At 54.5% G+C, this 12,636-nt stretch overlaps 1 protein-coding gene across 1 annotated transcript; it reads left to right on the top strand.

Annotated features, from left to right (window-relative positions):
• Positions 1 to 4,952: 4,952 nt before the first annotated feature.
• On the top strand, positions 4,953 to 10,604 carry LOC114692035 (growth/differentiation factor 7). The gene is made up of 2 exons (XM_028867649.2): positions 4,953 to 5,443; positions 7,936 to 10,604. The coding sequence occupies exons 1-2, from the start codon at positions 5,077 to 5,079 to the stop codon at positions 8,892 to 8,894; spliced, it is 1,326 nt and encodes a 441-aa protein (XP_028723482.1). The 5' UTR covers positions 4,953 to 5,076; the 3' UTR covers positions 8,895 to 10,604.
• Positions 10,605 to 12,636: the final 2,032 nt, after the last annotated feature.

The following is a 12,636-nucleotide window of genomic DNA, read 5'->3' as shown; positions in this document are numbered from 1 at the left end:
TCTCCCATGATCTCCCCTCCCCTCCCCTCCCCCACAGGGTGGTCTGGTGGTCTGGGCCACAGAGCAGGCCACGCCCAGAGGCCCGAGGCCAGGGCTTTGAGGACCCTGATGTGAATGCCTGAGCTGTTGCTTGGGGCAACCTGGGCAGCCTAGTTATAGGTTAAGTATGGGAAATTCCTGCAGCTTGAGGAAGCCAGGCTGTGGGCATCCACTGGTACTGCTCCTGAACCTGCTGGAATCTTTACTTCTGCTGTAGCAGGTCTTTCTAGGAGGGGGCTGAGTAGAGGAGCCAATGTCATCAGAAGAGGAGGAAGAGGCAAGTAGATGCCTCTGCAGATTGATGTCAATTCTCTCCCTCCAACTCCCCTGAGGGAGACCTGAGCCAGTACCCACCCCCCACCACACACACCCATTCTCTCTCTCTCTCTCTCTCTCTCTCTCTCTCTCTCTCTCTCTCTCTTTCTCTCTCTCTCTGCTCTGGATCAGAGGTCAGAGGCCATGGTAGGCCCGCACAGAGGACACACTCCTGACCCCATTGTCGTGGTTCCGCCACCTTTCACTGTCTCTCGGTTGACATGTGATTATCAGTCTCACTGTAGCTGGCAGGAGGCAAAGCCAGGAAGGGTGAGGGACTTGCAGTCAGAGGCCAAAGCGGGGGCTTGAATTCAGGGCTTTCCAGAGGACACATTGAGTGCTTTAAGTTTGGGTGGCTGCAGGGACCCAGAGTCCCCGACAGTGGCCAGGACAGAGGCCTTCATCTCAGGTCTCACGTCATTCACTGGTGCCCTGAGCAGAGCAGAAACGAGAGTCTCCAGGCTGCAGTGAAGAGCAAAGGTTCAGCTAGACTCAGAAAGGGCTTGTGGGTCCAGATGGCTGTGACGCCACGTGACAGGCTGTGCGTCACCTCTCTTGGCTTCAGACTTGGCTTCCTCTAGTGGATAATGTGGGCTGCACAGCAGGTCACTGCTAAGGGACCCTAGTTCCTTTGTCAGCACACAGGAGGACTAGACATCTGGGTGTGGCAGGAGGGCCAGCAAGGCCATGCCTGTTGCCGGCAGCTGGGGCTTCTTTAAGTTCCAGTACCCAGAAGCCACCACAACAGCTCTTGGGACAGGATCTAAGACCAGATTTCAAAGACCATGATCCCAGGTCCTAGCAAACTCCCTACAGGAAAAGTGACTTTGAAAGTCATGGTCCTCAGGGGTGCAGTCTATAGATCTGCTTTCCACCCAGCTCTGAGAAGACTGCCTGGGATCCGCCAATGTAACTTGGGCAGCAATTTATTAAGACTGAGGCCCGGCATGGAAAGGTGGTCTACATTACTGTGAAGACCTGTGACTGAGGCAGGGGCCCAGAGTGAGGCAATCCTTTCTGCCAGGGTGATAGACCGGCAATCCATCCCCAGGGAGAGGACTTAGGGGTGATATCACAGACTCTCCACCCCTCCTGACTGTGCTGAGGGCTGATCACTACAGAGACAGGGAACAAAAGTGATGACTTCCTGTCTGGTTTGCTCCCCACCATCCCTGAACTCTGCCGTCTGCCACTGGGATGTTACAGCCGCTTTCCTGTGAGTCCTGTGGCAAAGCCCTGGACAGGCATTTCCTTCCAGGGTTCTTAGCCAGCAGTGAGCACAGCTCCAACATCATCTGGCTGGGATCTCTGGCTCACTACTGCCCAGACAGTTGCCAAAGGCTCCCTGCACACAAGGTGAACCCCACAAGCACGCCTGGGCTAGGTTTGGGATTGTGGGCACCATCCAAGGGGCACCATCTACTCAATATCAGGACTTGAGCTACACACAGCGAAGGTTGAATGGCTGGAGAATTTCTTGACCTCCTTTTTCTCTGTCTTCTGCATTTTCACTGTAGATAGGAATTTATTCACGGGCCTTGGAAGCCCTGGGCAAAAGAGCGGGAGTGGGGGGTGTGGGAGGGTGGGAGGGTGGGGTGATCCCTGCTGCTGCTCCTACAGGCTGTTTCTCAGCACAGTGAGTTCCCAGCTCAAGGCAGAGAGGAGAGTCCGCTGGGGGATTCTCTCATAATCTTTAGACTTTAGAGTCACTTTCTCTGCTGAGAAGCTTCTAGTCCACCAGAGAGGGTCATGGAGGGAGTTAGCAGACCCAAGCCCCTCACAGTCTCGTCTCTTTAGGGCAGTAGAACAGCTCCAGACTTTGCTACTTCCCACCTGACTCTGGGCAAATTGTTACCATTTTTTTTTGTGACTCAACATTCTAGAAAGTGATATACTAATCCCTATTACCGGATAGAGCAGCTGTAGGGAGGAAATGGCATGGGGCATATAAAGCAACAGATAGGTGATAACTTGTTAGCATCATTTAAGAGCAGAAGTAAGGGAAAGGAGCCAGGCAGGCTCCCAACACCCCCATGCTTTCCCCCTTTGGGGCTCTGCATTGGTGTGTCCTCTGCTGATCAAAAAGACCTCTCCCATCCTCACGGTTCTCAGAGCATCCTTGACAGTATGTATGTTAGACACTGGTGTGATACTGTTCATTGTGTCTTCTGCCCACCGTGGCTCTCCATGAGTCTGTCTTGCAGTGTTGATGAATTCATAACACACGGAAGGGTGCCTAGCAATAAGAAGTTGCTGCAAGAAGGAATGAGCAGAGAGATGGGTGGATGAACGGGTCTGGACCAAGAAGTACAAGCGAAGACGTTATACCCTGCTTTGCTTACAGCTGGTAGGCTGTGCTAAGCCTCCCATGCCTTCCATTCTCTTCCGAAGCCTTCACGGGAGCTCACAGAATCTACTTCTCTTTGAGATTCACGGTTAGCAGTCAGAATATCCCGGGGGAAAGGGGACAAAGTGATCAAGCCACCTCTGTCACAGATTCAGAGACTAGGGCATCCAGTCTCAAAGAATCGCTGTGGCTTACCCAAACCCACTGCAGGAAGGATCACCAATCTATCCCAGCTTCCAGAGGCCTAAGTTGGCCTATGGTCAGAGGTGTCATGCAGTGCCAAGATAGTGCCAGATCCCTTCCTCTACATACAATCGAAGACACTGAAGCCAAGTCAAGTGAGGGACTTGCCAAGATGGATAATGGGCAAAGCCAGATCTGGAACCAGGACGATAACAGCCCAGAGCTCTAAGTGTTTTCCAACATGGAACCGACTTGTGAAACACGCAGTCTGGACCTGAGAGCCTACTGTGGAAAGAAGGGCAGCGAGGCACCAGGAGCCAGTGTCCCTCTGAGCAGAGAGTCCCCTGGCTGGCCACTGTGTCCAAGGGTGGGAAGGTTTTACTGTAGGAACCCTGGGTCCTACCAGAGCTACTTCCTCCGGGCAACCAAAGAAGGAAACCCATAATTACGGCTTTTTTCCTCTGCTCCCCAACCTAGACACCAAAGGCAGGTTGTCAACCCAGCTGTCTGGCATCCGGGCAAAAGCAGGAAGGCCCTGAATAGGCAGGCAGCCCAAGCCATGGTCCAGGTGCCAGCTATGGGCTGAGCTCAGGCTTCGTTCACCTCCCATGTAACTCTGCAGGTATTGACCCTGGTCAGGGCTTTCCTTCCAGCTTCCAAACATCCCCAGACCCCAGACCAAGCTCTGCCCCTGTCTCCGGGTGGTCCGGATGGAGGAGGAAGTGCTTGGGAAGAATCAGCTGAGTGTGTGTGTGTGTCCCAGTCCATCCACAGGGCAGGATGGGAGCACACCTGGGCCACAGTTGATCTGGAAGCGGCTTTTAGAGAGCGCCTTGACCTGCAGACTCACAGGCCCCATTTAGTTGTTCAGTTTGGTATCCAATGCAGTTTTTAAAAAGTAAAGTGGAGGGGTGTGGCCCAGGCTCACAAAGCCTGATGACAGTGGCTCATCTATTTTCTGGACATTCTCTCTCTGGGCTTTCTCTGAACTGAATCGCCACAGGCTGGCGACCTCCCTCCTCAGGGCAGTCCCCTCTTTAGAACCAGGGCTAGCCAAATAAGAGCCCCAGGGTCTGCAAGCTCAGGTGTCCCCTACGGATAGGGCGGAGGTGGACGCCTTTTCCACCGCGCTGGAAGGGTACTATAACCACAGTGGCACCAGAGCGCTACCCCAGGTTCTGCTGCTCACTCTCCGGGCTTGTAGCTACATGCGAACATACCAGCAGCCTGCTGCCTTTTGCCCTCCAGACCTTGAAGAAATGTGATCGCCCATTACTCAGACGGTTGAGAGAAGGTCACCACGATGGTTGCACATTTGAACACTGAGCCCTTACTCTGCGTGGGAGTTGGCTACTCTAAGCCCTGCTGCCTTCCTAATTCATCAAGCCCTTTAAGAGTTCGGCTTCTGCTTTGGCGCAAGATCCCCGCCCAGATCTTTTCCTTTCCGACAGTCGGTCCTAATCCATCTATCTCTTTCCGCCCTGTCCCAACAGCTACTCGACCTTCGTCCTTCGCCACAGATCCTCTCCCTTGCTCTGGCCTCCCACTGTGATTCTCAAAGGGCTATGGTTTGGAGACGCTACCAACCAAAAGTGCACAGTAAACATCCCCATGTAGCTGCTCCCTGTGGCCTCCGGGTGAGAGTCCACCAAGGGGGCGCAAGGCGAGAAAGTTGGGTGGGAGGGACCCAGTCTTGCCTCGGCCTGGGTCTGGCAACCCTAGCACTTGCAAAGTAGTGGGGAGGGCGGTGTTTCTCCGTAGAGAAGTGCGGAGGAAGCTGGGCGGGTATGCGCGACGCCCCATCCTCCAGCCAAGGGGAGCGCTCAGGTCTTGGGGCGGGGAGTGGGGGTTGCAGTGCCTTAGGGTGGGGAGGCGGGGCACAGAGCTGTGGCGGGAGCCTCCGGCGGGTGGCCCTCACTTGGCAAGGACCGGGACACCGTGCTGCAGCGAGGGGAGGCGACTCCTGCCCTGCATTGCGCGTTAGGCCTGAGTTGGGGGGCTCAGAGCTGCGGGTCGAGCGTTCAGCAGGGGGCGCTGCTCCGGGCGCTGGGCGGGGGTGGGGTGGGAGAGGAGGGGGGCAGCGGCTTGCTGCGCACACTTCCCCCATTATTAAACACTATGTGCAAAAGGCGTCGGGGGACTTCCCGGAGTCACGGAGCCCGTGTCGCGCGACCGAACGGCCCACGGAGCCCATGGACCTGAGCGCCGCCGCCGCGCTGTGTCTCTGGCTGCTGAGCGCCTGCCGTCCCCGCGACGGGCTGGAAGCTGCCGCGGTGCTCCGAGCGGCGGGGGCAGGACCAGCCGGGAGCCCCGGGGGCGGCGGCGGCGGGCGGACCCTCGTCCCGGCTCCGGGCCCTTCAGCTCTCCAGGCCGCCGCAGTTCCCGGGCCCCGCGCTCTGCGCCGCGCTGCGGGCTCTGGCTTCAGGAACGGCTCGGTGGTGCCACACCACTTCATGATGTCGCTTTACCGGAGCCTGGCTGGGAGGGCTCCGGCCATGGCAGCCTCGGGGCACGGCCGCGCGGACACGATCACTGGCTTCATTGACCAAGCGACTCAAGGTACTTTATGGATCTTCTATGCCAGCACATCCTGTCTGCTCCTGTTCTGGATGAGCTGGGGGAGGCAAGCTTCTGCTCCATTGGGTTGTGAGCCAAGGTCCCATGAACCCCATCTTCAGGTGTTAGAAACTTCGTCTCCGAAGTCAGCGCATCCGAGCTTGCTAAGCCTGGACTGTGGCGCCAGTTGGCTTGGTTTCTGAGGGCCGAGGGGTTGGAGGTCCCTCTGTGGAAGTGTAGGCTGTCAGGTCTCCCTCAAGCAGGCGAGAGGAGTTCAAGATCTGCTTCTTTGGGGAAGGGTCTAGAGTGGCTTCGGGACTGGAGCCCTTGGAAGAAAGAAGGTAGAAAAAAGGAGAGGAGTGGGGACCCTGGAATTCCCGCCAAGAGGGACTAGCAGTGATGGTGGCTCCCTGTCTCCAGGGAAGGATGCACAAATTGAAGGAGCTAAGGAGAAACCAGGGCAGAGAAACAGGTATCCGATTAAAGCAAATGGCCTCTCTCTGTATCAGGAGGGCTCCTCTCAGCAGGCTGCATGGGGTGGACAGTGGCTTCTGTGTGGGAAGTGTGGGCGCCTGTGTTCTGTGGCAGTCAGGCCCCAGTGGCCTGAGTCCAGGACTTCAGTTGTGTGGTGAGGACAGGGCTGCCTGGAGCTCAAGCATCCCATCTTACCCTGTGCTGGACCCTCCAAAGGTAGGGTGTGGGTGGGTTTGCCGGGTAGTTGCTGTGTGTCATCTGGCTTTTATTAATCTCCATTGAAGCCATTAAAGCAGACAGATAGGGAAAATTTAACTAATTTCAGGCGGAAATGCAAGCAATTTTGGCCTTAATTCTGCCCAGCCAAAGATCTAGCTTGGAAATCAAGAAGGAAAGGAAGGCAAATAGGCCGGAAAAAATAAAGTTGGGCAGCCACCGACAGTCTGCAGGCTGTTGATAGCAGTGTGGAAAAACAGGCAGGGGCCACCTTGCAGCACTCACCCATCTCAGAAACACATACAGTCCTAAGCACAGCTTTCTTTTCGGTACATAGAAATCCTGGGCCCAAATGGCCCTTAGGACCAGCGTGAGTCTTCAGAAGGTCTGTCACAGCACTCCGCACTGACTCATGGGAAGCTCCAATCTGGTACACAAAATCAGGGAAAACTCCAGACCTGCCTCTGCATAGGGTACAGGAGATCAGAGCATGGGAAGGGCCCTAAAATAGCAGGATCATCAGACTTGGTGAGGGCTGGCTTGGTGTACTGTATTGTAGAACCAACTAAATCTTTCTGACAGAGGGAGCTCGGCTTGACCAGCAAGACCCAGAGGTAGAGGCTGAGGAGAAAGCTCTTTAGGGAAAAGCAAGGGTGGAGGAGGTGGGACGGGGCTGGGGACACATCCCAGCACCTCTGTTTAGCTTGCTATCACCACCTTCAGTTTAGAACAGGGCTGCTTGAGCAGCACACTCAGACTGTAGACTTAAGGCACCAAGGCCTGGCGTCCACGCTTGGTGAACGAATCCCGAAGGTGGGGGGAGTCTGCATGGTCTCTCCGATGGGGCAAAACGAAACCATATGACCCCCTTCAAAGGCAACGCCTTATCTGCTCTCTGGTGGAATTTAAACTCCCCCCCCCAGTCCATCCCAAAAGAAAAAGGGCCCATGACCAGAAATAAAATCTCAATCCTGGAATAAATCACACCATAGCAAAAGACTAAGCAGCGCGCACCCGTGGCAGCCATCGCCATCGCCATCGCCGCCCGTCATTTTTCCTGGAAGGTTCTTTGCATCCCTCTGCCTTTCCTCTTCTCTTTGGTGGCTGCGGGAGCACCAGGAGGAGCCAAGAATGGGGTTGAGGAGGGGGGAAACACACCGCGGGACTTGGGAGAACCTGTTGCTAACCTGGCCCTTCCTTTCCATTCTGCTGCAGGGACAGGGTGGCCTGCAGTGGAGAGGGGTTCTGAGTCACAGTGCTGTTGTGTTCGTTTCTGGACTATTCTCAGCGTCCGATTTGCCTAGTAGGCTAGGTTGGGAGAAGAGAAGGAACCAAAGGAGAAAAAAAAAATGTTTTTAGGAAACGGGAATTTTTCGTTCCCGTAGGGCCAGGGGGAACTCGCAGCTCTTTGGGGGCGCTCAGCCCAGTAGTAAGACAGAGCAAGTCTTGGGGAAAAGGCGCGCCTGACCGTAAGTCTGACCTACTCTTTAGGCAAAGGCAAGGCGCTGGAGCAGGCAACGGAACTAAAGAGGCCTTAAGGTTTGGTCCTGTGTGTGGTGGTGCGGTCTTGCCCTGCACACTTCAGCGATTAGGTGTGTGTGTCTGTGGTCGTCAGCAGTGGTGCAAGAACCAAAGCTTCAGGTGTAGGAGACAAGAAAAGATTGGCAGCACTCGTTCTGGAGCCCAGATGTGGGGATGACTGCTGACTCCTATGGGCCTTCTTGAGCTATGTTGCCCCCACGGCTGCGGCTGCGTGCACTGGCTCTATTCTCACCCCGCTCTTTCTGTTTCTGTCCTTCCCGTAGAGGAATCCGTGGCCGAGCCTGGCCAGAGCTTTCTATTCGACGTGTCCGGCCTCCCTGATGCCGACGAGCTGGTGAGTGCTGAGTTGCGCGTGCTGCGCAAGAGATCTCCGGAGCCCGACCGGGACGGTGCGACCCTCCCTCCGCTGCTGCTGCTGTCCACCTGTCCCGACGCCACCCGCACACCTCACCTACTGCACTCGCGGGCTGCCGAGCCCCTAGAAGCCGCGCGCTGGGAAGCATTCGACGTGACCGACGCGGTGCAGAGCCACCGTCGCGCGCCGCGCGCCTTCCGCAAGTTCTGCCTGGTGCTGCGAGCGGTGGCCGGCTCCGGGAGCAGCCCGCTGTCCCTGCGGCGACTGGGCTTCGGGTGGCCGGGCGGCGGCGATGGCCCCGCTGCCGAGGAGCGCGCGCTGTTGGTGATCGCCTCCCGTACACAGAGGAAAGAGAGTCTGTTCCGGGAGATCCGGGCCCAGGCCCGCGCGCTGCGGGCCGCCGCTGAGCCACCACCCGATCCGGGACCAGGCGCTGGGTCTCGGAAAGCAATCCCGGGCGGACGCAGGCGAAGGCGGACGGCTCTGGCGGGGACGCGGGGAGCGCAGGGCAGCGGTGGAGGTGGCGGCAAGGGCCATGGGCGCAGAGGCCGGAGTCGCTGCAGTCGCAAGCCTCTGCACGTGGACTTTAAGGAGCTGGGCTGGGACGACTGGATCATCGCACCATTAGACTACGAAGCGTATCACTGCGAGGGCGTCTGCGACTTTCCTCTGCGCTCGCACCTGGAGCCCACCAACCACGCCATCATTCAGACGCTGCTCAACTCCATGGCACCCGACGCGGCGCCAGCCTCCTGCTGCGTGCCCGCACGCCTCAGCCCCATCAGCATCCTGTACATCGATGCCTCCAACAACGTGGTCTACAAGCAGTATGAGGACATGGTGGTGGAGGCCTGTGGCTGCAGGTAGCATTCCTTCTGGGGAGGGCCTTGCTGCCCAGGACCCCAGCTGAAGAGCAGCCTCATCCTGGCCTGTCACCAGGCCGGGAGGGACGGTGGAATATGGCCTCCGCCTGCGCAGAGGAGAGCACACAGTTCACACTCACATTTACACACTCCTTCACTCGCGCACACATTTACCATCGACAGCAGGCGCGGAAAGCCTTGTGCGGATGCAACGATTGGGTGTCACAATCATGTTTATATAACATCGATACAAACCGCTGTCTCTTTTAGGAGAAGGGTGTCTGTGTTGATGTTGCGGTAATTGGCACGAAGTCCAAGTAGAAACGGGTTAGCATTGGATTCTCCATTTAGTTGGAGGCTGGGTGGCTGGATTTCTGGCAATGGACACTGAGTCCCCCTGCAGGGCTGTAATACCCAGAATCTCTAGGCGTGTGCATTGGGAATCTTCAAAAAGTAAGGAACCACTGGGGGAAAAAAAAGCACTGATCCCCTAAACAAGCCCGATGTGGTGCTGTCTCAGTTTTGAAAAGGAAGCTTTATCCAAAAGAATGGGTTGTGCTGCAAATATCAATACCGACTTAAAAAATATTAGTTCCAATTAGGAATTATCTGGGAAGTAGGAAGAATATTTTTCTCTTGGAGGTGTGTGAAATGGCGGAAAGGAGTGCGGAATAGGATCGGTCAGGTTTAGAAGCATCTAGAAGGTTGGTAGCAGGAGGAAGTTAGAGCAATGGCTGTACATGGGTGGCAGAGGCAGCTGGGGTGTGTGCCAAGAGGGTTTCCCAAGAGGCTGCAAAGGAGGCTCTCAGGGCTTGCGTGACCTGGGGCAGCTCCAGGGGAGGATCCAAGCCCACCGGTCAGGTGGGCACAGCCCCCTCTGAAAGGCCGTGTGTGTCTATGCTTTGCTGTCACATCCGTGCCGGCCCAAGTGTGCCTCTCACTGTGCTTGTTGGGAACTTTTTGACAGTGTGACAGTGGCAGGAAGTGAAGCCACACACAGATGCCTTTGTCAGATCTAAGGGCACAGCCTGGACCTGCAGTGCAGGAAGAAGTTGGTCCTTGCTCCTAGACTGTGGTCCTTGGTGTGGGATGAGCAGGTGCAAGTCTGTCCTGTCTCCCATCTCCAGAATTTTTGCTCTACAGAGGTGTTTACTTTCTTGGTGGCTGTCCATCCTTTGAGATCTCCTGCCAACGGTTGGGACAGAGAAATAATCTGGGCTGCACCTGTCGGAGGGCTTAGACATTATGCTGTGTTTTCTCCTTTAGGCTGTGGGAGAGGTATTAATTCTACCCTTGTCTTGGATGCCAAGGTCCAGGACAGTTTATGGGTATTTTAGTTATTAGTGGTTACACTTCACTCCCCAGAGACAATGAAGATGAAGATTTAGACCCAGCTAATTTATTTAAGAGCCCCATCTGAGTCCTTTTCATTTTGCAAAATTTCCCCCCAAGGGGAAAATAATCCATGTATAATTTATTCTTAAAACATAGATTTCTCTTCTTTTAGAATGTGAACTTGTATGGCTGTGAATAGCTGTAACCAGAAAATGCAACAATTTCAGTTTTGTTTTGTTTTAAATCACAAAGTGGCTATTCTTGATAGGATTTCATCTCTTTTTGGTGACTGGGCAGAGATATCTGTCCAGATTTTGGATTCTGCAAGATTCCCCTCTTCTGTTTTTTTCTTTTTTCCTTCCTTCCTTCCTTCCTTCCTTCCTTCCTTCCTTCCTTCCTTCCTTCTTTCCTTCTCTCTCTCTCTCTCTCTCTCTCTCTCTCTCTCTCTCTCTCTCTCTCTCTCTCTTTTGCTTTTTGAGACAGGGTTTCTCTGTGTAGTTTTGCACCTTTCCTGGAACTCACTCTGTAGCCCAAGCTGGCCTTGAATTCACAGAGATCCCCCAGCTCTGCCTCCCACATGCTGGGATTAAAGGCATGCGCCATCACTGCCCGGCCCTTCTTCTGTTTTAAATGATGGTTTTAATAGTGATTGCTTTGCAGTCAAATTGGCATGATGCCACAATAATAAAAATGGCACTCAAAGTTGTATTAGAAAGTTATAAAAAAATTAATGAAAATTACAGTTGACTAATTTTTTTTGAGAAAATTTTTGGGTATTTACTACCTTTGGATAGAACCAAACATTTTGACACTTTTTTTTGGTGTGTGTGTATGACTAGGCCAAACAACTTTTGTATAAAAATATCTTGAGTTAGGTTGGGCATTGTATAGCAGGGAAATGTCCACCCCCTTTTTAGCTATGACCTCTTTCTAACAAGATGTGTTGCAGGTGATGGTTGAGGGTAGTTACTTCCGTGCATTTGAGGCTGCACCACAGAAGGCTGTGGTCGTTAGACTGGCCACCTTTGTCCACTGCCTCTGAGGCCTCGCGTGTTCTTTGTTTACTGAATGAAAGGAACATCGCCCAGGTCTCCCTTGGACCTCTGGGAAACCATCACTAGGGCTCCTCTTCCAATCCTGCTTCTGATGGCCGTTTTCTCAAGGATGCATTTTAGGACCACAAAAGGACCATTGCATGTGGGGCAGATGGGATGTGGTTAAACTAGCTTTGCCCAGAGGCGGAGAAAGGCCGCTGTCTGTACAGTTGGGAACAACTCTTCACCATTTGTCTGCCATCTGAGATCTAGGAAGGCTGGGTGACCAGGACAAATTCAGCTGCTCCCTGAAATTCCTGGGCTGGAAGCTGTAGTCGACACTGAGCTGGCTGATCAGGGACCCTGTCTGTCAGGATGTCCTCTTCTCCCCAGGCTGAGATCACCAAAGTATCCCCGCTGAAGTCCCGAGAATTCTCGGCTTTGTGAGGAGGAGAGAGCACTACTACGTCAGATAATTTCAACCACTACTTCCAGGGAGCTAAGTTTAACATTCCTGCTCAGGAAGCAGGGGCAGCGTGGCCAGCTGGGCCCAGGGGCCTGCCAGACACCAAGCTGGTCTGGTATGGTGCTTGAAGCTATAATTTATGGATTAAGGTAAACCCCTCCATTGGCAGGAAGGCATTATAAGGATTCCTAGACTCTGGCCTTGTGGGATTGGGGGGTTACCAAGCAGCTGGGCTGGGCTTTGCAGAGAGGGTGGTCCACTTCTTAATCTTATTGTGGGGAAGCATGGCTGGCACTGCACTGGGCTGTAATGTTCATGCTTGGCCTTTGTTCACTTCCCGGGCATTTTTATGCTCAAGAGGCATGAGGGTAATAAGCTCGTGCACTGTGTGGTAGTGCTGCCGAAGGCCAGCTGATCGCTCTGTCCCACGTTCATCTTCCCTGACAGCCATCGTGGCGTCAGCAGGGACAGAAGCTGGGTGTGAGGGAGTCCTGAAGGGAGCCTGGACACACCCTGGATGAAACAGGAGATGGCTAGTCTTACAGATGCTCACCCCACCAGTTACTCGCACTCAAGGCCAACCCAAATGAGGCCGGAGGTTGCATTTGCTCTTAGAGCAGGGTGTCGAGTCGCATTCTTCCCAAGAGAGCGTCTTGTTGCCCCAAGAGGCCAGCTCCTCTCTTGATGGAGTCTGTCCGGAAAAGCAGAGAACACGCTGTCATGGGCCTTGCTGGTTCTCCAGAGTGTGTGTTTTTTTCTCGAGTCCGGGGAAGCAGAGCCTCTCTCAGTATCAGACCCAGGATCAGCATCAGCAGTCGGCAGCAGATGGGGTGGGAAGGAGAAGGGTCCATAGCAGCTTTTTGTCAGGGAGCTGTGGGCCTGCATCTCCCTTTTAGAAGTGTCTGGAGTGG

This window comes from Peromyscus leucopus, chromosome 22 (assembly GCF_004664715.2).
Source record: "Peromyscus leucopus breed LL Stock chromosome 22, UCI_PerLeu_2.1, whole genome shotgun sequence".
Classification (NCBI taxonomy): Eukaryota; Metazoa; Chordata; class Mammalia; order Rodentia; family Cricetidae; genus Peromyscus; species Peromyscus leucopus.
Note: the sequence above shows the minus strand (reverse complement) of the source record. Positions and strands in the feature narration are given on the sequence as shown.